The sequence below is a fragment of the Rhinatrema bivittatum genome, chromosome 4 (assembly GCF_901001135.1).
Source record: "Rhinatrema bivittatum chromosome 4, aRhiBiv1.1, whole genome shotgun sequence".
Taxonomy (NCBI): domain Eukaryota; kingdom Metazoa; phylum Chordata; class Amphibia; order Gymnophiona; family Rhinatrematidae; genus Rhinatrema; species Rhinatrema bivittatum.
Window position 1 is genome coordinate 292,925,800 of NC_042618.1, and position 27,031 is coordinate 292,952,830.

Sequence of the window (27,031 nt, forward strand, 5' to 3'; positions counted from 1 at the left end):
AAATAAATAAAAATAACCGAAGTACATTAGGATAACCTGTACAGAGTGTGAGTTACAACCCAAAACAACAGTGGTATGACTTTATCAGGGCTGAAAGAAAGCATTTGAAGGCCAATACTGCAACAAATGTGATGGATTTGGCTATGCATGTTTCAGACATGAGAGGAGGGTTGAGAGATTAGGTGGAAGACACAATGGGGAAGTTGATGTAGGGCTACATTTGGGAAATGTAGATGCACATCTACCAAAAAAGGATGACTCTCAGCTGGACAGACTAGATGGGCCATGTTGATCTTTAGCTGCCATCATTTACTATGTTAATATGCTTCAGAAATTATATTTTGAAGTACTTGTTGATGAAAAACTTCTGAGTACTGTACTATTGTTTTTGTGAAATAGATGTGTGGATATCCTGGAACTATCAGAGCAGGAAGACTTGATGAAGTTTCACTATCACACGTTGAAGCTGTACTGTGCTGTGTGTGCACTGGGGAATAACCGCGTGGCTCATGCCCTCTGCAGTCATGTTGATCAGTCTCAATTGTTGTACACAATTGATAATCAGTACTTGCCTGGTCTACTGCGTGCTGGGTTTTATAACTTACTCATTAGCATGCACCTTGAATCTTCCAAAGAAGCCAAACTGATGATGAACAATGAATTTATCATTCCAATTACAGAAGAAACTCGAAGAATTAAACTCTTCCCAGACAACTTGAAGAAGCATGGCTTGCCTGGAGTGGGGTTGACCTCTTGTCTGAAGTCACGACTTTATTTCTCCTGTCCCTGCTTCATCACAATCAGTGAAGCACGCCAGCAGCACAGCCCTGAGATCCCACTAGAAATCTTGAAGTCTAAGGCTCTGAGCATGCTGACTGAGGCGGTACAGAGTAGTGGAAACCATATACGAGATCCTGTGGGAGGCAAAGTAGAGTTTCAGTTTGTACCCGTCTTGAAATTGATTGCTACCCTACTTATCATTGGAGTCTTCAGCAATGATGATGTCAGGCAGATCTTGCTCCTCATTGATCCCAACGTGTTTGGAGAGCAAAAGGACGAGGTGGTGGAAAGACGTGAGAAGGAGGTGGTGACACAGGAGGAAGATAAAGCTGTGGAGACAGGAGAAAAGCCAGGCAAAGAAACCCAGGCTCCCATGAAAGGCCTACTACAAACACATCTGCCAGAATCTGTGAAACTACAGGTAACTGTTCTAATGAGATCTCCATCTATGAGAATTTTCAGTGCCATTTACACTCATAAAACATGAGTTTATGTGTATAAATGACTTGTTATTAAATTGTGTGGGGGTGTGTATATTAAAGCATGTGCATTTCACACATACTTTTATTCGCACAAAAAATATGCATTCTGGGGGGTGGACTGGGGTAGAGTTGGGATTTCTATGCATAATTTTCAACCTATGCACAATGTTTTCAACAACCTTTTTTAAGAAGAATCTTATCTGGCATTCCCTGAATCAGAAACATTTGAAGAACTAGTAGCTGAAGAAAATTTAAAAGGTCTACTCAGTAGCGTCCTAGCCTCCAATGAGTAATGGGAAGAGAGAGAAATGATTATACTGACAGTGTTGAGAACAATCCCATGGAAGAGTAGTCGGTACATGTAGAGAGCATGAATGATGCCCTTGGCCTTTTTCTTTATGGTCCACCCTTAACTTCAAATTCAGTGCCAATATCAGTCCCCAAGGATACAGAGAAGAAATTATGCATGACATCTCTGAAGTAGAATCACTTTAAAGTATAGGATGATCTGTGTTTTACTCAGTGTATTCACTGCAGTAAAAACAAGGGAAGATATTAGGGCATCAGACAAATGCTAGTATGCATCACATGTAGAAGCAGCACCCACCAGCACTGGTATCAGAGGAGGGCAGTGGGGACCCCCACTGCAACTCAAAACAAAAGCCATAGGAAAGGATTGCAAAGGGGAAGATTTTCCCCCAAGCTGATCCCATGGCTATTTCCAACAGTCAGGTATCAGATCAGCAGCCCCCTGCAATGCGTCTGCAGCAGCAACTTACCATAGAGAAAATGGGGTGGTGTTCTATATCATTGTTCCAGTGTAAAAGGCAGGCAGCATTGAAAGTAGTAATGAAGTGAATGGGGGGGGGGGGGAATGATTGTCCTGGAAGACCAACCCCTGCAGATAGTGGAGAATCGGGGCTTTAAACATTTGCTGCATCTCTTATCTCCAATCACAATGTGCCTTCCAGGATTACATTTAGTATTCATATTGTCCACACCCTGTATCACCAGTGCCATAGTCAAATACAGGTGCAGCTGGCTAAGACAGGGGAGACAAGTGTACATTTTACCAGTGATATCTGGCAGGGATGTGCATTTGTTTAATTCTTTCATTTTTTAGTACACATTAAAAAATGTGCACACTATTTCAATTTAGAGCACACTAAATAAAATCAACAATTTAATAGAAATGAAAAAAAACTCACACAAAATGAATTTTAAAAGTGAAACGATCCAAAAAAGAAAAACATGTTTTGGTTATATATCCCTAATATTTGAACCAGTACAAATACTTCTCGATGGCAGAGAATTTCATGAGCCTTCATTGCTCAAGGCTGGCAGCAGAATTGATGGAAAAGCTGGTCTTTTCAAAAATCAATCTGCCTTTGTTGGACTTTCCAGAATTTCCATGCGAGTAGATGACTGAAAGTACTTTGGAGGTATTGCTGACACTCTGCCTATCTCCGTATGATGTCTTTGGGAGTCTTATTTATACTGCCTAGTTGCCTTGCCCCTGATGTACTACCTTGGGGGTCTTGCTTACACTATGCCTAGCTGCCATACCCAAGATATATCACCTTGTGGATTTTGATGCCACTCTGCCTACCTGCCATGCCCCTGATGCACCACCTTGAGGATCTTGCGACCAATCTTCCTAGCTACCATGCCACTGATGTACCACCTTGGAGGTCTTGCTGCCACTTTGTCAGCCTCCATGATCCCGATGTACCACCTTGGGAGTTTTGATGCCTCTGTGTTGTTTGTTGCTTGGATCCCAGATTATTTTTTCTACCTTTCTTATTTCTTTGTTATACTAGGGTGTTTTTTCTTCAAAATAAAAATGCAAAAAAAGAAAAAACACAAGTTTCTCATCCCAGCCCACCTCTTTTCTAGTTCTTTACCTTACTGTTTTTTATACCCCTCTACAATTCTGGACTAATCATCCCCTCCCTGCTTCTTTTTTGGCTATACTGGGGTGTTTTGTCCCCAAAATTAAAAAAGTAAAAACAATATGTCTCTTCACCCATCCACTCTTTTCTGGGTTTTTGCCTTGCTGTTTAAACCTGCCATTATTACTGCCCTGCCTGCCTCTGGCTCTCTACTAATGCCTTGTAGAAAACCTGCCACCTTGGGTACCAATTTGCTACTTTGCAGTTCCTTTTGGTATATTTATGCTATTGCTGGTGCTGCCTTTATTTTCTTTCCCTGTTCATACAAATATTGTTGGTTCCCCTTGCCACTCTCATGTTTCCTTTGGGGTTTTAATGACTTTGTGATGTTTGTGATTCCCTACACTCTTTGCTTTGGGGTGTTTTGATGCTTTTGTGTTGTTTGTGATTCTCTGTGATTCTCTGTGTTTGTGATTTCTTTGTGCTGTTTGCAATTCCCCGCACTCTATACCTTGGGGGTTTTGATGCCTTTGTGTGTGTGCAATTCCCACACTATGTTTTGGCGGTTTTCATGCCTTTGTGCTGTTGGCAATTCCATGCACTCTATGTCTTGTATTGTTTTAATGCCTTTGAGCTGTTTGCAATTCTCCACACTGTGTGTATTGAGGTTTTGATGCTGTTGTGCTGTATTCAATTCCCTGCACTCTATGCGTTGAGGATCTTTGTGTCTTTGTGCTATTTGTTATTCCCCACATGCTGTGCCTCAAGGATTTTGCTATCACTCTGCCTTACTGCCATGCACCTGATGCTATAACTTGGGACCCACCACCCCCAAACGAAAGAAAATATAGGCTATAACACAATGCCACAGTGAAAAGAGAACCCCAGAGCCAAAATGCACAGGAACTAGTAGAACACGAATCAATAATGTAAAGAGCATATTGTGAAAACTTAGCACACGTCATCTCAGCAGATACCCCTGGAAAAAGAAAAAAATAAAACCCAATTTAGGAATATATTGGGAGGAATTTTAAAAAGTCCCTCCACTCCATATACCAGCCAAAAAAGCCAAAAGTATCCAATATGGGGAAAACATGTTTGCTGTGAGGGTCCTCCCCTTTACTCCGATGTCCTAAATAGGACAATTAACTAGAACATGAAAGTCAAGCAACTATGAACATATCAGACAGTAGTATGCACAGAAAGTACTTCAGCCAGAGTCAGAATTTAGCCTCTGTAAAAAAGTTTGGGCTTCTTCAGCTGAGTTGAGGAAAACATTTTTCCCTTTGTGAAAAACCTTCAACTTTGCAGGAAACAGCAGTATGGATCTGATATTCATCTGTGCCAACTGGGAACATGTAGGAGCAAAAGCCTTACTCTGTGAGGCTACCACCACTGAATAATCTTGAAAAAGTAAAACTCTGTTCCTCTTAAAACATAGGTCTTTCAGACGGCAATACTCTCTCAATATTGCAAGCTTGTGTACAAAATTGAGTACCCAGAATATGACTGCTCTGGGCTTGATGTTAACACGATCTCCGGATGGTATGGGCCCCAAACTATGTACCCTCTCGATCCTCAGGGCACCAGGTGTTCCAGCCAAATTTAGGGATTGTGTGAGCAAAGTTTCTAATCATGTCCCCAAGTCCCGGTCTGGGATAGATTCAGATAGCCCTATAATCCTTAGATTGTTTCTGCATGACCTGTTCTTGAGATCATCTACTTTAGCTGCAATAATTCATACTGAAAATTCATCTGCATCATTCCTGTTAGCAAAGAGGCAGTCTGTTGCGTCTGTCGGTCTCAGACGGCTTCGACCTCTGTGCCTCACCTTTCTTCCTTCTCTCTCCTCAAGCATTGGGAAGATGGCTGCTGCTGTGTCTTCATGCCGCTCTCTCCAGTGTCCACGGATCGGCAACGGTGACGGTGTTCGCCATGATTTTCCTGAGGGCGTCCTAGGGTGCGCGCGCACACGCCACCCACTTCTTTATCCACGTCATGGCAGGAACCTCGGGGTGTTCCCTCCGAGTGATGTCATCACATCCTGGTATTAAGCCTGCCCTTCGTTTGCTAACAAACTGAGTTAGCAAGGATTGGATTGACTCCGGTCTAAGCTGCTCTGCCGCTTCCCAGCTGCCACAGGAAGATCTCTCTGCCCTTCGGGGTATTTCTGCACTAACCTGGGTACCCACTCCTCGGGGGCCCTTCTGCTCTATTTCAGGTACCTATCTTGGGATACCGGGTACTCGCTCCTCGAAGGCCTGCTCTCCCTAATTTGGTGCCTGCCAATGAACAACTTCTGCCTGTCAGGACCTTCAACTATACAGCTTTCTGCTTCAGGGAGTACTACCCTTTCAGTCTGTCTCACCTTCAGCTTCATGTCTCTGCCCGCTGCTTTCTCCAGCTGCTGGGCCATATGGCAGCAACGGTGCATGTCACCCCATTTGCTCGGCTACACATGCGCTGTGCGCAATGGATGCTGTGATCTCAGTATTGCAGGACATGCATGCCCACGACGTGGTCACCAAAAGTTTGCGGCAGTCTCTCCGGTGGTGGACAATCCCCGTGAACCTGGAGCAGGGTTGCCCTTTTCGGATGGCCCAGCCCCAGGCCACGCTCACCACCGATGCTTCTCAGACAGGGTGGGGAGCGCATGTTCTGGGTTACCGCACTCAGGGGCTTTGGTCAACTCAGGAGGCTCGGCTCCAGATCAGTGTCTTGAAGCTTTGAGCAGTCTGCTATGCCTTGTGGGTATTCCGGGAGGTTCTCGTGAACAAGGTAGTTCTGGTCCAGACTGACAGTCAGGTAGTGATGTGGCACCTGAACAAGCAGTGAGGAACTGGATCATTGCTAGGGATGTGCAGAGGGATGCCATACACTGCATTCGGGATTCAGATTCATCGGGGGCAGATATGTTGCATTCGGCCGTATGGCGCCCCGATATGTTGATACGTCGATTCCTATTTGTTTCCTCGCAAAAATTAAATTAACTAAACCCCCCATCCTCCTGACCCCCCCCCCCCCCAAGACTTACCAAAACTCCCTGGTGGTCCAGCGGGGGGTCCAGGAGCCATCCCCTGCACTCACACCCTCGGTGCCGGTTTCAAAATGGCGCCGAACGCCTTTGCCCTCACTATGTCACAGGGGCCGACTGTCACCCCTGTGACTTAGTGAGGGCAAAGGCTATCGGCACCATTTTGAATACTGGCAAAGGCTATCGATAGCCATTTTGAATACTGGCAAAGGCTATGGAGTTCAGGAGGTTGCTCCTGGACCCCCGCTGGACGTTTGGCAAGTCTTGTGGGGGTCAGTAGGGTCCCCCAAGACTTGCCAAAAGTCCCTGGTGGTCCAGCGGGGGTCCGGGAGCAATCTCCTGCACTTGGGCCGTCGGCTGCCAGTAATCAAAATGGCGCCGATAGCCTTTGCCCTTACTATGTCACAGGGGCTACCGGTGCCATTGGTCAGCACCTGTCACATGGTAGGAGCACAAGATGGCACCGATGGCCATGTGACAGGGGCTGACCAATGACACCGGTAGCCACTGTGACATAGTAGGTCAAAGGCTATTGGCGCCATTTTGAAACCGGCACCGAGGGTGTGAGTGCCTGGGATGGCTCCCGGAACCCCCGCTGGACCACCAGGGAGTTTTGGTAGGTCTTGGAGGGATCAGGAGGGTGGGGAGTTTGTTTAAATTGGGTCCTTTAGGCAGCCGAATTATTCGTCAAGATTCGTTGTATTCGTGGGGAATCGTGATACGTTTCGCTTCCCCACGAATACAACGAATAAGGCCCTATACGTTGCGGATTCCCAATTCGTAGGGAACGAATGCACACCCTTAATCATTGCCCCTCTGCCAGGAGGCGGTCCAGGCCTGGTCATGGGCATTGAGAATGGTATCACCCTCCGGGCGGTGTACCTTCCAGGCATAGACAATATCGTGGCCGATGCGTTGAGTCGTACGTTCCGACCCCCACGAATGGTCCCTCAATCAGGAGGTAGCGAACCATATCTTCCGCTGTTGGGGATCCCAGCTGTAGACCTATTTGCCTCCATGGAGAACAGGAAAGAACATCAGTTTTGCATCCTCGGCAAGAGGAGCAAAGGATTGGTAGCAGACGCCTTCTCAATCTACTGGGGAGTGGACTTGCTGTATGCCTACCCACCCTTTCCACTCATTTCCAAGATGCTCCAGAAGCTGCAGCAAGATCAAGGATCAATGATCTTGATCGCCCCCTACTGGCCCCCATAAGGTCTGGTTCCTGACCCTTCAGAATCTAACGGTGCACCCCCAATCCGTCTGGGAACAATGCCAGACCTCATCACCCAGGACCAAGGTAGGCTCCGTCACCCCAACATGTGGACCCTGGCCTGACAGCTTGGATGCTGATCAGGTGACAGTGGAGGCCCTAGGTCTACCAGAGGGTGGTATACCATGTCCTCCTGGAGTACAGAAAACTGTCCACATGGAAATCCTATAATCTCAAGTGGAAACATTTCTCTTTCTGGTGCGAGGGTTGTGGTTTGGATTCCTTCTCTTGCTCCCCTCTTGCACTTCTGGACTATCTGTTGATCCTCTCTGAGCCTGCAGACCGCAACAGTGAGGGTCCATCTCAGTGCCATAGGAGCATACCATAAAATTTCAGATGGCTTCTCAATCTTCTCATTAGCCGATTCATGAGGGGTTTGCTTCAGCTGAAGCCTTCCACTCGCCTTCTGGCAGTTTCCTGGGATCTCAACGTCGTCCTCTCGCAACTCATGAAACCTCTGTTTGAGCCATTGCGCTCTTTTGATCTCAAGTACCTTTCATGGAAGGTTCTCTTCCTAGTTGTAGTCACATTGGCTTGCAGGGTAGGGGAGCTGCAAATGCTGGTGTCGTATCCGCCTTATACGAAGTTTAGTCAGAATGGGTGATCCTACAGACACAGTCCAAGTTCCTACCCAAGGTGGTTTTAGAGTTCTATCTCAACCAGTCCATTGTGCTACTGTCTTTTTTCCCACAGCCTCACGCTTACCGTGGTGAACATGCTCTGCACACCCTAGATTGCAAGAGGGCACTTGCGTTCTACTTGGAATGGACAGTGCTCCACCATGCCTCTACTCAGCTGTTCGTATCTTTTGACAAGAACAGATTGAGAATTGCAGTCTCCAAGCAGACACTATATATGGCTAGTAGATTGCATCACCTTCTGCTATGCGCAGGTGAGTCTACATCTTGATGGTCACATCAAAACTCACTCTGTCTGAGCCATGTCGGTCTTAGTGGCTCACTTGCATGCAGTTCCCATCCAAGAGATCTGCAGGGCAGTGACCTGGAGTTCCCGCCACACCTTCACCTCACACTACTGTCTGGACAAGGATTGTGCCAGGACAGTTGTTTCGGACAGTCCATCCTCTGGAACCTCTTTCAACCATGAAACCCAACTCTTCCTCCATGGGCCCTTTCCTTGGGTGCAGGCCTGCTCCTGTGTTGATGCAGCCCCAATTGCCAGGCATGTTGGCGATGGTTCTCTGCTGCACATGCTCGGACAGGCCTGAAGCTACTTAATCACCCATGTGTGAGGACTACCATCCTGCTTGTCCTTGGAGAAAGCAGAGTTGCTTACCTGTAACAGGTGTTCTCCAAGGACAGCAGGATGTTAGTCCTCATGAAACCCGTCTGCCTCCCCACAGAGTTGTTGTTTTTTTTTTCTCATGATTTGTTATTCAGTTTTTTTGCAAACTCTAAGTTATAAGACTGAAGAGGGATCCCACGTGGATGCATGGTTAGCGGCATGCTGGGCATGCTCAGTGTGCCAGGCTCCATCTGATGAAGTCACCCATGTGTGAAGACTAACATCCTGCTGACCTTGGAGAATACCTGTTTCAGGTAAGCAACTCTGCTTTCCCTTTCCCAATCCCACATATCAGAAAATTGGTTTAACATACCCATGGGACTGCCATAGTGCCCAGCCTTCCATGGAACTGGTGGCCTGCAGATCCCATCAAAGATACCAGATCACTCCCACTCTATGTTGCTCACATAAATGGCCATTTCATATTTTTTGCATATTTCTATTAGAAGGCAGTAGCAATGTGAGCAAGTGTAAAAAGTGAAGCACTTCTGATATGTCAATGGGTAGTCATAGTGTATGTTATCAATAATAATACTTAAAGAAGGAAATGACTGGTGGATTAAATAATAAAATTGAATATAAAATCTTAACTGTGATTTATTGGGATAGTCAAGCCTGCCATAGTTGGTGATTACAATATGAGAAAAGGTTCTCCTTTAACAGATACAATGAATGAAAGGGGATCCAAGATCATATCCTGCAGGAGTCAAACTTCAGTTTTCCCACACTGTGTTCTTTGTATATAAATCTGTGTGATGATATTGCAGGCATACAGAAATGTATGGCTTGATGTCTTAATTATCAGAGTATTTGCATAGTACATTTTTAACAAAAGTACTTTATGCTCTGCAGATCTGTGAATTATTACATTATTTCTGCGACTGTGAGCTGAAGCACAGGGTTGAAGCTATAGTCTCCTTCTCCGATAACTTTGTGTCCAAGCTGCAAGACAACCAGAAATTCCGCTACAACGAGCTAATGCAGGCCTTGAATATGTCTGCAGCTCTGACTGCCAAGAAGACTAGGGAATTTCGCTCTCCTCCACAAGAGCAGGTATGGCCTGTCAAACTACTCAAAAATGTGATAATAGGAGAATATTGTATAGTTTTGCAATAATGATTGCTGTGCAAAAAGGGATCTTGTTTTTTTTTCCAGTGGCATTAATTTTCCAATCCTGTGGTTTTTCTGTATGACAGGGTTTCCCAACCCTCTCCTGGAAGTGTACCTAACTATTTGGGTTTTCAAGATTGCCACAATGAAAACGCATGAGATAGATTTACACACCCTGGGTATCCAATGTATGCAAATGTATCTCATGCATATTGATTATGGATATCCTGAAAACCCAACTGCTTAGGTATATCTCCAGAAGAGGATTGGGAAAAACTGCTGTATGTTGCTTGGTGAAACTAAGTATCAGCTACAGAGTCCTGAAGCACACTTTTCATTTTCAGCCTCACTGTAGTAGAGACAAAGAATGACTAAGCATGGAAATTTTCTTATTTTTAGTGGCAAATGCACAAAGAAATGTTAAAATCGACTATTAATGTATTTTCCCAAGAGCGTTATTTTCTGAATAATATTGAAGTCAATATTCAGAAAGCAGGTGAGCAGGTACGTTATCTGGGTAAAGTTATACATGTAACTTTATCCGGATATTCAGCAGGACTAACCTGGATAAATCTGTTGCTGAATGTTCCTGGAAAAAGTTCCACACATAACTTTACAACTTTAAGGCAGGTATTTTTCTGACCAGACTTGAGCACTGTCCGGATACAGTTACGCAGAAAGGGCCGATGTGATATGGGCAGGCTAAAAATGGGCGCTTATATTGAGCGCCCATTTTCCTAACATGTGCCCGTCCACCTCTCCCAGGTGAGAGAATGCAATAGGAAAATGATCTGCCGTGTTAAAAAGGAGGCACTAGGGGAAATTGTCAACCCTAGTGCCTCCTCAGCAACGGGATCCCAGGAGAGGAACTGTAAGTAAAGGACACTCAATGCGAGCATCCATTTTCTCCTGCTACTGGCACATGGCCTAGTCCATGTATATTATGCGTGAATATTGTACACCGTGAAATACTTTTTTGCCTGGTCAAGCCTTTTTTTGGTCTTCATACAGCTTTCTGTGGTTCCTCCTACTTAGTATTTCAATGACACTTTATAGGAGGAACCACAGAAAGCCTGTTTTTTTTTTGTTGAGCCCTTAAGTCACCTTCTCCCTCCAAGTCAGAAACTTAGGAGTCATCTTCGATAAACAACTGAGCTTCAAAAGTTTCATAAACAACACGACTAAGGACTGTTTTTTCAAACTTCAAGTACTGAAACGATTGAGACTTCTCCTTCACTTCCACAACTTCCGTTCTGTTTTCCAGGCAATCATCTTCTCAAAAGTAGATTACTGTAACTCTCTTTTGATCGGCCTACCTGCAGTATCCATCAAACCACTACAGATGCTGCAAAATGCAGCAGCCAGAATTCTTACCAGGACTAAAAAAAGTGACCACATTACTCCCATCTTGAAGAACCTCCACTGGCTCCCGATCAAATACAGAATCTGGTACAAAGTTCTCACCATTACTCACAAAGCTCTACACGATATCACCCCACTAGAACTCATGATCCCTCTCCGACCTCACTTACCATCCAGGCCGGTAAGAGCAGCATATAAGGACACCCTCATGGTCCCCCCTTTAAAAACTTCATTAATTAAGAGAGCCATCTCAGCCTCTGGACCAATACATTGGAATTCTCTTCCACCAGACCTCAGGCTGGAACATTGCCCGGTCACATTTAAGAAAAGACTCAAAACCTGGCTGTTCAAGCAGGCCTTTGCAGAATCATACGCCAGATGATCTTAAATCAACTCTATCACCAGTAACTCATTGACTCTTGCCTGCTTTCTCTCGATTCAGTCAAATGCTATATGTCCTACTTTAGCCCCAATTCCCAAGGCCCTTTGCCAATACCATGGTCTTAACCTAACCATTCTCTACCAGCCATGTATCATAGTTCGATATATATATACCCTGGTTTGTTTCAACAGTTTCATGATCCTAGTTCTGTATTCCTCTGTTTTATGTAATTGCACTATTTGAGGCACTGTTATTGTTATTATGTAAACCGTTTTGATTTGTAACCTGTTACAAGAAATTCGGTATATAAAACTGTTAAATAAATAAATAAATAAATAAATAAATAAATAAGTGTGGAATGACTTAACGCCAGCCCTGGGGCTAGCATTACATTTTCCACGTTAAACAGGGCGAGTTAGGCGCACAGTAATTTTTGCATCCCGGAGTAATGGCAAATAACCTCATTTACATGAATTTACATGTGATGAGTGCTATTAGCTATGTTCTCGATTGGACATGCGTTTTGGATACACTAATCCTGTTATTGCATCAGGCGTTAGCTTACACGCGTTCAATAGAGAGTTAACCAGTACACTGGCCTGAGCGCTCGATATTGCATCGACCTGTCTATATCTACACACACTGGCTAAAGTTTATCTCCATTCTTGGGACCTTTAATCTGTAAGCTTTTCAGCTTGGATCATGGTGGCAGCCTATCACGTAGCTCCCTAGCAATGGCAGAAGTGTCATGCCTGGATCGCAGTATCCTGCTTCCTTGATCCAGGCTGAAAAGCTTACAGATTAAAGATACCATAAAGGTGGAAGGGTTATGGTTGGTGGGGGGGGGGGGGGGGGAGGAGATAGGGGGGGATAGGAGAGGGAGAGATGAAAGCCCAAGGAGGGGCATTTAAACATTACAAATGTGGAACTAAGGAGTGATTAGAGGGAGGGTGGACAACATTGGAGCTCTTCTTTATTAATTTATGTCAGTCTTTTAAGGGGTTTGGGGGTGGGATGCTTGGCCTGGAAGGGCTACTTGTCATTGTATAGTATGGTGGTGGTGGGGTTGGAGGGGGAGGCACAATATTCTTTATTTTTTTTTTTGGAGTGCTGTAGCATCACTTATCTGGTATATTCTTTTGAATATAGCTGGTTAAGAATATAGTTATCCAGCTACATGAGCAGGCATGTCGTGAGTTAGCCCAAGCAGTGAGAATCAAGGCCTAGTTTCTCAGGAAATTTCTTCCCCATTTATCCCTATTGGAAAAATGTGATAAAATAAAACCTTAGGTTCAAAAAATTTGATCAGCCCAAGTGCCACTCTTTTTTATACAAAAATACATGCATTTTAACATGGAACACATTTAAGGCTTCTGTTGATGCATCACTTCTTAAATGGAAGCTATGAATATAAGAACATAAAATATGCCATACTGGGTCAGACCAAGGGTCCATCTAGCCCAGTATTCTGTTTTCAATAGTGGCCAATCTGAGTCACAAGTACCTGGCAAGTACCCAAACATTAAATAAATCTCAAACTACGACTGCTTATTAATTAATAGCAGTGTATTGATTTTTTCCTCTAGGAACTTATCAAAACCTATTTTAAACCCAGTTATACTAACATCCATAATCACATCCTCTGGCAATGAATTTCAGAGCTTAATTATGTGCTGAATGAAAAAGAATTTTCTTCAATTTGTTTTAAATGAGAGAGTAAATAATCAATTTACATTAACTTGTTCAAGTCCTTTCATGATTTTGTAGACCTCTATCATATCCCCCCTCAGTTGAGTCTACTCCAAACTTAACAGCCCTAATGTTCTTAGCCTTTCCTCAGAGGTAGTCTCCATTCCCCTTTTTTTGGTCACTCTTCTCTGCACTTTCTCCAGTGCAACTATATCTTTTTTTGAGATGTGACGACCAGAATTGCACACAATATTCAAGATTAGGGAAGTGCATTCATTTTCAATGCATTGGCAATCCGCAACGCATAAGTCCCTATTCGTTGTATTTATGGGTTCATGAAACGCATCGCAATCACTCACAAATACAAATTATCATATTAGTTTCATTCTTTTGGCTCGCAGTAATTTCTTAGCGGCCGTTTGAACTAGGAGATAACAAGAACCAGCCCTTTCCTGTGAGTCATAAGTGACCTCATAGCACTGTCACAGAGTGGGTCAGACAGGTTGGCAAGGAGACCAGAATGCAATCTATCAGAGCTAAGCAATGTAAGCATTTTTCTAATGCAGTCAATCGCTGCTCTCAGTCAGTGCTCTGTGACGCTAATCCTGATGATGCAGCACTATTTATACGTTAAGCATGTGGCGTGCCATGCACTTTCTTGGCGGGGATGGTCTGGGGAGGTGGTCTGGGAAGGTGGCTGAACTCAGAGCTAGTCTGAGTGTCTCAAATCTGTATTCAGTTGCTAGCTACTTTGATAGAATTTTCCATTGAAAAAGATGTTTGTTCGATTTTGCTGCAGTGCTGCCACCAGCTAGCCATTCTTTTTTTGATCGCACTTTTTTAAATTGATCTGAGACCTTCTGCTAGCAGTGGCATTTTTCTGCTTATTTTACCACTTGGGGTAGGTTGCAAGCAGGATTTGGGTATTGTGGGTGGGAGATATATTCAATTGCTAGCTACTTTGATAGAATTTTCCATTGAAAAAGATATTTCTTCGTTTTTGCTGCTGTGCCAAGCAAGCCATCCTTTTTATTTAACTGCAGGTTTTTTTTTTATTGAACTCAGGCTGTCTCTTTGTGCTCTTTTAAGCCAAGAAGGCAGGGCACTCACTGGGCATCAGTGGGCACTGGGCAGTTTTGCAGACTCACATATATTGGGACAGCGGTGCTCTCTGAAGCCAAATACCCAGTGGGCCTCTTTTGTAGTTACAAGCTTGGTGCGTGCACATAGACTGGTCCCACTATTAGTGTACTTCCAGGCACAGCCTCTTGGACCTGGAGGCAGTTTTGCAGACTCACGTATATTGGGACAGCGGTGCTCTCTGAAGCCAAATACCCATTGGGCCTTTTTTGTAGTTACAAGCTTGGTGCGTGCACATAGACTGGTCCCACTTTTAGTGTACTTCCAGGCACAGCCTCGTGGGCCTGGGGGAGGTTTTGCAGACTCACGTATATTGGGACAGCGGTGCTCTCTGAAGCCAAAACCCCAGTGGGCCTCTTTTGTATTTACAAGCTTGGTGCGTGCACATACACTGGTCCCACTTTTAGTGTACTTCCAGGCACAACCTAGTGGGCCTGGGGGCAGTTTTGCAGACTCAAGTATATTGGGACAGCAGTGCTCTCTGAAGCCAAATCTCCAGTGGGCCTCTTTTGGAAATAATTCTTTTAATTTAAATCTCTAGTAGCACAGTGACATTAAATCCATAATGTCAAGGAAAGTTAGATGTGGTCGAGTGATTGGGACTGGCATAGGAGGCACTTTAAAAGGCAGTGCCAGTCCCCCATTAAAGTTAAAAAGGGACCTGTTCCAATATAAAATCTCTGGAGGGGCAGGCAGTTCCATCTGGGAAAAAATGAAATTTAAAGATGATGCATCGCCACCACCTGTTTCTGACCCTGTAGTTTTGGAGGTGAGGGTAGGGGAGGCTGAGTCATGCCAGACAAAATGGCAACACCCAAAAGCAGCAGTGCAACAGCAGACTTGACTTAGCGTTGACAATGTAGCGCAGGCACTATTTGCTTCTGATTCCGATGAAGAATCATCTTTTGTGGGATTTTCATCATCAGAAATGGAAAATGTAATAACTGAAGAAAGTTTAGGAGGATTAGTTAGTCCTGTCTTTGCCTCCACTTTAGTGCAGCAGTGGAGAAATGAAACTGATGATGATGAGGAGGAAGAGCAGTCAGCGCAGGCACAGAGTGCTTTAGCCTCTGGGGGTTGTTTGAAAGTAACCCTCTCTTTTTACAATTTCCATTTGTGTCCCTAGATCTATCCTATAATCTAGTCTTGTATTGTGGGATATAAAGAAATACTGATTGATATAATGACTATCAATGAGGCTTTTTCTAGCATCTATCAATTTTCACTAGCCTTACTATGATCTAATTTCCAAAGATTTCAGTTTTTTGTGTTTTTTATTGGATTCTCATTGTTTTGATTAATTTCTGTATTAAAGAATCTCCATATTCTCATAGATCTTCTTTTCTCTTTAAAGATTAATATGTTGTTGAATTTCCAACTTGAAGAGAACTGTCCCTGTCCTGAAGAGATTCGTTATGAACTTTATGAGTTTCATGATGATCTGCTCCTGCACTGCGGTTAGTACATGTGTTGATTATGCAAGGTGGTTTGCCATATGATTTAATGCTATGAATTATGTGATCCTGTGGTTGGTAATAAGCAACTGTAAGTACTATGGAGGTGATTCAGACAATTAAGTCTCTTTCTCTTAACAAGCAAACACTTATCTTTTCTAGCACTGACTACTGCAACGCACTCTTACTAGGACTCCCAAGCACATCGATAAGACCACTCCAGATACTTCAAAATGCTGCAGCCAGAATACTAACGGGAAAAAAGAGGAGGGACCATATAACCGAAACTCTAGCAGACTTACATTGGTTACCCATCGAATACGGGATAAATACAAAGCCTTATGCACCATACACAAACTAATATATGATAAAGAAGCAGACTGGCTAAACACAGCCTTATGAGTACATGTTCCACAAAGAAACCTCCGCTCAGCAAACAAAGCACTACTAACAATCCCTTCAGTAAAGTCAGCAAAATTAACCCAAGTGAGAGAAAGGGCTTTATCATTGGCTGGGCCCATACTATGGAACACGATGCCACCCAAACTCAGATTACAGAATAATCTCAAAACTTTTAAGAAAAATCTAAAAACATGGCTCTTTAAAAAAGCCTTCATTAAAGAGTGTGGAGGGTAGAGAATGTAAGTACAAGGTAATGCAGATGAGAATGAATTTAATCAATCCTACTTTTAAGAAGTAATATTTCAAAGCGATAGTAACTCAATAATATTCCTGGACTTGACCAACATTACTCAAATAATGATTTTATTAATGAAATTGTAACCGAACTTTATTGGCACCTGTTAGAATGTAAGATATCCTACATTTACTTACCTTAGTCTATGTGCCTATTTGTAAACCGTTGCGATGGTATATAACTTAGCGACGGTATAGAAAAGTTTTTAAATAAATAAATAAATAAATAAACAAATGCTTTGGTCCGGATGGATATCCTTTAGATTTTTATATGCAACTTCAGTCTGAGTTGGTGTCTCTCTTGGGAGAATGATATATTTCCTTGTGAATCTCTGGGGTGCAAATGGTGAACATCTTGGATGCAGTTATTATGTTAATTTATAAGCCTGGGAAAGATGTATTGGACTGCAGTTCTTACAGACCAATTTCTCTGCTAAATGCTGATTTAAAAATATTAGCAAAAATTTTGCAATTGCACCTTGAGGTTATACCTCCAGTTTTAATTCATACTGATCAAATTGGGTTTGTGAAAGGGTAGAACTCCATGAATAATACTGGACGGCTCTTTAATGTTTTACACCTAGCCAAGTACCAGAAGATAGTGGGGGTGGTTCTTTCTATGGATACAGATAAAGCATTCAATATAATTTCTTGGAAGTTATTTAATATGGTTTTTCAAAGGAATTTTTGTATTGGATTGAGGCTTTATATGATAAGCCTAGGGCTCAAAATTTGGCTAATAATTTATTATCTGAACCCTTTTTTTTTTTATCAAGATGGGTACTAGACAGGGGTACCTCTTGTCCCTGTTTCTTTTTCACTTGGTCCTGGAACTTCTTGCTAAGATAATCAAGAACAATGGAAATATTAGGGGTTTTAAGGTTAATTCGCAGGAGTACAAAATATCTTTATATGCAGACAATATCCTTCTTTATGTAATGGAAGTGAACAGACCTATTCCAGAACTATTAAGGGTTTTATGTGGTCATTTTTCAGTATATCAAACTAATTATCAGAAGCCCCTTTGGATTCCTGTGGGTCCTCTCTAGTCGGAATACCTGCAGAACTGGGACAGCTTACTGAAGCAAATCCTAGTATTAAATATTTGGGAATCAATGTGACCAGAAATATTTGAGATCTTTTAAAATTAAATTATCCAACAATTATTAATAAGGTACAAAAGGATTTTTCTGATGGACTGTTTTCCCATTATTATTGCTCAGAAGAGCATATTTAGTGAAAATGGTGGTTTATTATACCTTTGCCATGTTTATTATACCTTTTTGAACATCTTCCTTGTTCTATTCCCTGAATAACATTCCAGGCTTTGAAAGGTTCTAAAACCTTTTTTTTCTTTGGAAGGGGAAGACCCCACATATTAACATGACAACATTGCACCTTCCCAGGGATTATAAGGGATTGGAAATACCTGACTTGTTCCTATATTATTTGTCTGCCTGCTTGGTGGCTTTGTAGGGATGGTGCCATGAAGTTGAGTCAATAGCTTGGTGGGATTTGGAACAGGTAAGAGATGAAGGTTGTAGCTTGCCTGCATTATTGGGGATTCATACAGGTAAGCGTTTTTTAAAAAAATATGAAGGATGTACCCCACTAGTGGGCCTCACTATAAACTTAATAAATATATGGTGTATCCCAACTCCCTAAGGCCATCAAGCAAATCACTTAGGAGTAGTTTTATTTTGTAGAAAATTCTCCAATTGAATGGAATCAAAGAAAATATAATTAGTACCTTGAAATTTAACTAGGCACTTGCAAGGAAATCTAAGTAAAAAAGAAGCACCCAGATCCAAGATTTTTAATAAGAAAAACTTTCTACGAGCCTGTGTCTCTTTAACAATGTCTGAAAAATCATTTATCTTGAAACCAAGAAAAAAGGAATCTTTAAAGTGAAAAAAAGGTTTAAGAGTCCATTGCTTATCACATTCACGAGCAAAAATTACTAGGGATGTGAATCGTGTGATCGATCGTCTTAACGATCGATTTTGGCAGGAGGGGGAGGGAAATCTGATCGTCATGTTTGGTTTTTTTTAAAAATCGTTAAAAATCGTAAATCGGGGGAGGGCGGGAAAACCAAAACAACCCTAAAACCCACCCCAACCCTTTAAAACAAATCCCCCACCCTCCCGAACCCCCCCAAAATGTTTTAAATTACCTGGGGTCCAGTGGGGGGGTCCCGGCGCGATGTCCCGCGATCTCCCGCTCTCGGGCCACGGCTGCATTAATAGAAATGGCGCCGGTGGCCCTTTGCCCTTACCATATGACAGGGCAAAGGTAGCGCCGGCGCCATTTTGGTTCCTGACACCCGATGTCACGAGTGCAGGAGATCGCTCCCGGACCCCCGCTGGACCCCCAGGGACTTTTGGCCAGCTTAGGGGGGCCTCCTGACCCCCACAAGACTTGCCAAAAGTCCAGCGGGGGTCCGGGAGAGACCTCCTGCACTCGCGCCATATTGCCAATATTCAAAATGGCGCCGGCACTACTTTTGCCCTCACTATGTCATACGGGTGCTCCTCTCTGTCATTGCGATATAATTTGTACCCCGGTATAGCACTGTCCCATTGTTTATTCTCTTTCCACCATGTCTCTGAGATGCCAATTAAGTCTAGGTCATAATTCAATGCTATACATTCTAATTCTCCCATCTTACTTCTTAGACTTCTGGCATTAGCATACAAACATTTCAAAGTTTGTTTTTTGTTTGTATTTTCATTCTGCTTTTTAATTGATAGGGATAAGTTAGAATTTTTTAGCTAAGGTGAGTTTTTAGTTACAGGTACTTGGACTACTTTTCTTATTATTGGAACCTCACTGTCGGGATGCCCTAATTCTAATGCATCATTAGTATCCTTTGAAGATACCTCTCTCCGAACCATGCGCTGCTGAGCGACTGTCGGCTTTCCCCTTTGTTCTAGTTTAAAAGCTGCTCTATCTCCTTTTTAATGGTTAGCATAGCAGTCTGGTTCCACCCTGGTTAAGGTGGAGCCCATCCCTTTGGAAGAGACTCCCCCTTCCCCAAAAGGTTCCCCAGTTCCTAACAAAACTGAATCCCTCTTCCTTGCACCATCGTCTCATCCACACATTGAGACTCCGGAGCTCTGCCTGCCTCTGGTTACCTGCGCGTGGAACAGGGAGCATTTCAGAGAATGCTACCCTGGAGGTTCTGGATTTAAGCTTTCTACCTAAGAGCCTACATTTGGCTTCCAGAACCTCCCTCCCACATTTTCCTATGGCCAAACAGAACGGATGAATAGGATCCTGAAACAGTTCATTCAGGCCTATGTGAGTTGCCATCAGAATAACTGGGCCGAACTGTTACCATGGGCTGAATTCACCATCAATTCTCATCCAGCAACATCCACTGGATCAACACCTTTTGAAGAGGTATATGGACGTTTATCACCACCGCCATTTCCACTGAAGCTCTCAGTGATGTCCCTAGCAGCTCAATCCACTGCTGATGATATCCATCAGTTATGGACTCAGATGAAAGAAATGCTACTCAAAGTGAGTGATCGAGCCAAAAGATGTTATGACGCTCACCATTCCAAAGCACCTATCTTTGAACCTGGAGACAAAGTCTGGCTTTCCACTAAGTACCTGTTGCAGTCCCGGGCCATGCCCCGGTCCTGCCGTGCCCCGGTCCTGCCACCTACCTCGGGGACGACCCGGCCATTTCGCGGTCTTCTTGGAATGCCCCCTAGTCCTTCTATTTTTCGAAAGTGAAAATAACCGAGTCACATCTACTCGTTCAAGACCTCTCATGATCTTAAAGACCTCTATCATATCCCCCTTCAGCCGTCTCTTCTCCAAGTTGAACAGCCCTAATCTCTTCAGCCTTTCCTCATAGGGAAGCTGTTCCATCCCCTTTATCATTTTGGTTGCCCTTCTCTGTACCTTCTCCATCAAAACTATATCTTTTTTGAGATGCGGCGACCAGAATTGTACACAGTATTCAAGGTGTGGTCTCACCATGGAGCGATATAGAGGCATTATGACATTTTCCGTTCTATTAACCATTCCCTTCCTAATAATTCCTAACATTCTATTTGCTTTTTTGACTGCTGCAGCACACTGAGCTGACGATTTTAAAGTATTATCCACTATGATGCCTAGATCTTTTTCCTGGGTGGTAGCTCTTAATATGGAACCTAACATCGTGTAACTACAGCAACGGTTATTTTTCCCTATATGCAACACCTTGCACTTGTCCACATTAAATTTCATCTGCCATTTGGATGCCCAATCTTCAAGTCTTGCAAGGTCCTCCTGCAATGTATCACAGTCTGCTTGTGATTTAACTACTCTGAATAATTTTGTATACCTCACTCGTCGTATTCCTTTCCAGATCATTTATATATATATTGAAAAGCACCGGTCCAAGTACAGATCCCTGAGGCACTCCACTGTTTACCCTTTTCCACTGAGAAAATTGACCATTTAATCCTACTCTCTGTTTCCTGTCTTTTAACCACCTTGTAATCCACGAAAGGACATTGCCTCCTATCCCATGATTTTTTAGTTTTCGTAGAAGCCTCTCATGAGGGACTTTGTCAAACGCCTTCTGAAAATCCAAATACACTACATCTAGCGGTTCACCTTTATCCACATGTTTATTAACCCCTTCAAAAAAATGAAGCAGATTTGTTAGGCAAGACTTCCCTTGGGTAAATCCATGTTGACTATGTTCCATTAAATCATGTCTTTCTATATGCTTTACAATTTTGTTCTTGAGAATAGTTTCCACTATTTTTCCCGGCACTGAAGTCAGGCTCACTGGTCTATAGTTACCTGGATCACCCCTGGAGCCTTTTTTAAATATTGGGGTTATATTGGCCACCCTCCAGTCTTCAGGTACAATGGATGATTTTAATGATAGGTTACACATTTTAACTAATAGATCAGAAATTTCATTTTGAGTTCCTTCAGAACCCTAGGATGGATACCATCCGGTCCAGGTGATTTGCTACTCTTTAGTTTGTCAATCTGGCCTACTACATCTTACAGGTTCACAGTGATTTCGTTCAGTTCGTCTGACTCATCACCCCTGAAAACCATCTCCGGAACTGGTATCTCCCCAACATCCTCATTTGTAAACACGGAGGCAAAGAATTCATTTAGTCTTTCTGCAATGGCCTTATCTTCCCTAAGAGCCCCTTTAACCCCTCTGTCATCTAATGGTCCAACCGACTCTCTCACAGCTTCACCTAGACTGGGCCTTGCAACGAGGTTCCTCAGTTTCCCTGAGTCTTTAGTTGCTGCAGTGTGTCCTGATCATCTTGTCTTCTGGTTCCTGACTTGGCTTGTTCTTGACTTCGCCTTCGGCTTCTGCTCCTGGCTTTGGTATTGACTCCTGACTTCTGGCTTCTGACCCGGCTTTATCTCCTGACTTCGCTTCCAGCTTCCGCTCCTGGTTTTGGTTCATCCTCTGACTTCTGGCTTTGACCCGGCTCCATCCCATGACTCCGTCTTCTGCTTGTGTCCCTGGCTTTGGTGTGGATCTCGGACTTCTGGCTTCTGACCCAGCTTCGCTCTTGGACTCGACTTCGGCTTCGTCCATCATCTCAGGTATCCAGTACTCGCTGGCCCAGAGGATTCTCCTAAGTCCCAGCGGCTCGGGCTCTCATGAGCTCCTCCCGGGGGAGCCGCGGGCTTCCGAGGGTGAAGACTCTTCAACTACCTGGGCCCAGCCGTCCTTCATCAATCTCTCTGGCCACTGCCCGGATCCTTGGTCGCATAGGGTCCCACCTAAGTCCAAGAGGTCCGGGTCCCTAAGGGCTCCTCCTGGGGGGACCTCGGACTTCCAGTGGTGAAGCCTCTTCCTTCAGTACCACCTCCCGGCTGTGATGCTCGTTGCGGGCCTCCGCAGCATACCATCCACTGTCTCAGCCGGCCCAAGGGTCCACAACCGTAACAGCACCTTAGACTGAAGTTACCCTCCACTCGATTTGCTCCTCGCTATGTTAGACCATTTCCAATCCTCCGACATCTTGGCAACATCACTTACAGTCTGAAGCTACCACATGGATTAAACATCCACAATGCATTTCATCTTTCACTTCTGAAACCACTCATTCTCAGTGAGTTCTCTTCCAAGTCTCAGGAACCATCTCCCATCAATGCAGAAGATGACCTAGAATACAAGGTCGAAGCCATTCTTGATGTCCGAAGACGAGGCGAGACTTGGGAATACCTTCTTTCATGGGAAGGTTTCGGCCCCGAAGAAAATTCTTGGGAGCCTCTGGCAAATATCTTTAACAAAGAGATACTCCATCAGTTCCATCTCTCGTATCCTTGGAAACCAAAACCTGGTACCCGCAGAGACCACCGCCCTTTGAATGGGGGTACTATAGCAACCGTCGCTGCCCGACGGCTTCACTCCGCCTACCTTTCTTTTTCTGCGACTCCTCCTGCTCCTCGTGGACGACTGGCTGCTGCGGTGTCTGCCTGCCACCTTCTCCGGCGTCCCCAGACCTTCTTGGGCGCTGCCTCCCACCATGCTCCTCAGGTACCTTAGGGAGTGCGTGCCGCGTGGCCCTCATTCTTATTTCCTCTATGGCGCGAACCTCAGGGGCTCCCCCTGTGATGATGTCACGCTGCCCGGATATTTAAGCCTGTTGTTTATTGCTAGCCTCTGATTTAGCAGGGGATTTCCTATGGATGGGATTCGCTCTCCGTACCCAGTTACTCTGCCTTCAACGTCTATTTGGACTCTTTGCTGTTAATGGGGTACCCGCCCCTTGGGGGCCTCTCTGCTTCTTTCAGGTCACTATCAGGAACTGGTACTCGCTCCTCAAGGGCCCATGTTCCCTGACTCGCCATCTGTGTCCATCTCCTCTTCTACTTGGAAGAATTTGCTACAGACACCATCTGTGAGTACTACTACCATCTACTCCTCAGAGCTGTTTCCCTGGAACCAGATACTCGCTCCTCAAGGGCCTGCCTCCGTTCCAGCACCAGTGCCATTTTCTATGGAGAATTGCTGCGTGAGTACTTGCCAACGAGTCTCTGCGCCCAGGGATCTGGTACTCGCTCCTCAAGGGCCAGCTCTCCCTATCTCGGGGGTTCTTCATACTGGGGACTCTGTGAATGTCTCAGTGTACTCATTTTCTCAGTTCTTCTTCCTACAACACTGCTACTGGAGAAGCTGCTGTTCCAGCGCCCTGAGGAATACTAGCCCAGCCAGGCTCCAGCTTCTACTCACTACCGCCACCTCTGGTGGCTTCAAAAACTGTCTAATAAAAGATATAATCTGTGTTTGTGTGTCCAGAGCTGAGCCTGACCTGTGATCCCTCACGGGACTTCTCCCCGTGGGAGTGGTCAGCTGCCACAGTGTCCAAAGGTCCAACCAAACCCTACAAAACATAACACGTGGAGAGGCAGCTTAGACAGGACAAGCATGAGGGTCAGGGCAGGTGGCGGACAAACCAGGATCAGATTTAGGCTGAGGTCAGAGGTGGGCAAAGTTCTCTCAGAGTCATGGTTCAGGTGGTGTTCAGGGTAGGCAGAGTTTAAAAAGATATACACAGGCAGCAGTCAGTGACAAGCGAATGTCAAGCAACGTCAAGGTCCAATTCAAGATCAATCTAGAAGTCCAAACCAAGGTCAAGGCCAGAAGATCAATCAGAGGACAAGGAACAAGAGGAGCACGAGGGACCTCAAGAGCAGGACGGGACACTGAAGACAGACTAGGAAGACTGACCAGGAAGATAAGAACTGAAGATAACTCAGACATGGGAAGATAACTCAGACATGGGAACTCAGGAGCATATAGCAGGTATTGGGAAACTGGAACAGAAGTCAGGAAACAGGAATGCAGAGGTAATATACTTCTCCAAGGAGATGACCTATTGCTAAGGCACTGGAGGGATCTCGGTCTCAGCCCTTTATAGGGCTAGCTTGGTGATGTCATCAGGTAGCACCTACAAAGGCTTTCCACCACTGTTCCTTTAAAGTTGGAGCAGTTGGATCACGCGTGTGCTAGGGGAGACAGGCCCCGAGGATCCGGTGGTGTCCTGCCATGAAGAAGGAGAACAGTTGTGGCGCAGCTTCCCGCCATGTTCAGAGGAGGGCACGATGCCAGGGAGCCAGTGGAAGGCTGGAGGCAAGTGTGGCGGATGGCTGCATCTCACAGGAAAGGCACGGCATCGGGAGGTGGCAAGGACAGGCCTGGGATGGAGGTAAGAGCGGCAGGCCACTGGGCACAGAATGAGCAATCTTGTCTGGGCTTCCAAGATGATGTTTTTAAAAAAAGTCCATGCCTGATGAAATTGTTGCATTCAGCAGTCTGCAGGACAGGCCCACGGAACCCTGCACTTACCTGCAGCCCCAAGCCTGATGGAAAGAGCGCTGACACTGGGGAAGGCCCTGAAAGAACTCTTGTCTTCATAGTCATTCTTCGCTCTGTCTGTCTTCAGTACCTCATCTTTCTCCAGTGGTCCCTCATCCTCCTCTCCATCCTCAATCTCCTTGGTTTCGACTTCTTGCTTTATCTTGGATTGGCCTTGATGCTGCTTGACCTCCTCCTGCCCCTGACCATTGCCTGCTCATCATTTTTCATTGAACTTTGCCTATCCAGACCACTACCTATACCACAACACTAAATGAACTCTGCCTGTCTCTGACCACAGCCTGAAACTGACTTTATTTACCTGTTGTCTGTCCTGACTGCTGCTTGCCCCAACTCCACTTTTTCTGTGCTGGCCGGCAACCTCTTCTATGCAACAGATCTTCACCTCCACAGAGGCCCGTGCCTAAGTCTTGCTGGCCCATCATCCAAGGGCTCAACCTAAGGGGAACGAGGGCTGGTATTGATGACGCTCCAGTTGGCCTCTGCTTCGCTTAGCTTTTCTTGCCAATGGTGGGGACCTGCAGGGCTCCTCCCTGCAGGTAGCACCAACACCCCCTCAGCCTCTGGTCAGTAAACTTCCAGTACCTTGGGACTTTAATGTAGTCATAGTTAAACTCATGAAGCATCCCTTTGAATCTCTGGAGTCATTGAGTTTGAAATCTCTCACTTGGAAAGTGGTGTTCCTCATCGATGTCACTTCTGCTCAAAGAGTCAGCGTAGTGACACCATAACTTCAATTCTTCCATAATGAGGTAGATCTGCATACTTACCCTATGTCCCTTCCAAAACTGGAGTCAGTCTTTCACATTAACCATTGTAACCAAGCTACAGTGCTGCCTTTTTTTTTCTGAAACCATATGAATATAAAAGAGAAAAGGCTGTTCACTCTATGGACAGCAAGAGAGTCCTACCATATAATTAGAGAGGGATTCGACCTCATTGTCTCAACTATTCATTTCCTTTGACCCCTATAGACTGGGATTGGCAGTAGCCAAGACAACTCTGTCTAATTGGCTAACGAACTGTACTGTATACTGTTGTGCACTAACTGGCTTATAGATTGCAGCCTCTGTCAAGGATCATCAGATGAGAGCCATGGTGGCTTCAGTGGCTTACCTCAGGGCTGCTTCCATTGAATATATTTGCAAAGCTTCAACTTGGTCATATGCGTACACCTTCAACTCCTACTTGTTAAATGAAAGTCACCCATGTATAATGGCTAATTCATCCTGCTATTTACAGAGAATGCTGTTTACAGGTAAGCAAACTTCCTTTACCGAAAGGAAGTATTTTGCTAAAAAGGTAGAACACAGCCTTTCCCCAAGCAACACCAAGTATAATAGGTAGTAATGCTTACTGCTCATGAAAGGGAACAAATATATCTCAATGCATTGCATATCTGTATGATAAAAGAGTACGATCTGTTTTGTATTCTTTTCTTTTATTCATTAGGCATTCCATTGTCAGAAGAGGAAGAAGAGGAGGAGGACACATCATGGACTGGCAAACTACATTCCTTGGTATACAAAATCAAAGGCCGACCAAAGGCAGAGAAGGATCCCATAGAGGAAGAAGAAAAGGCTCCCAGTGAGTATCAAATAATTACAAAGGAAAACATTTTGCATATTGTATTATTTTTTATCTGGCAAACCTTTTCAGTTTCACTTAATGCCAGATCTGGATTTCATAGCACCAGTGCTCTATACAGTTATTGCCTGTGCAAATTTCTTACTGAGAAGAAGAGAATATGGCAGCAGATAAAAACATCAGCCCAATCCTGTTTCTCTACTTACTACAGCATAGCAGAACAGATTTTACTTGTTCTTGGATGCTAGCTTTGCTTTGCCATCATTAAGGATCCTCTGTACATGTTCAATAGTTTCTTGACTTCGGTTACCATTTTTAATTCATTGCCTCCATTGAGAGGCTGTTGTATGTAATGCAGTAGCCAGTTAAACTTCTACTTTTTAAAAATTTCCTCCACTAACTTGCTAAATTAAAATCTTAAGTTCATAAAGCACAAAATGTAGCTGGTCAAAAAAAGGGGATGTCTCCAGGGGCATT

General features: G+C 44.3%; 1 protein-coding gene across 1 annotated transcript in view; it reads left to right on the top strand.

Moving 5' to 3' along the window:
- The window catches only part of RYR3 (ryanodine receptor 3), a 1,291,138-nt gene that overhangs the window by 522,954 nt on the left and 741,153 nt on the right, over positions 1 to 27,031 (top strand). Inside the window, 4 exon segments of the mRNA XM_029600192.1 lie at positions 400 to 1,201; positions 9,619 to 9,819; positions 15,804 to 15,906; positions 26,420 to 26,554. Of these exon segments, the coding sequence (XP_029456052.1) occupies positions 400 to 1,201; positions 9,619 to 9,819; positions 15,804 to 15,906; positions 26,420 to 26,554 (1,241 nt within the window).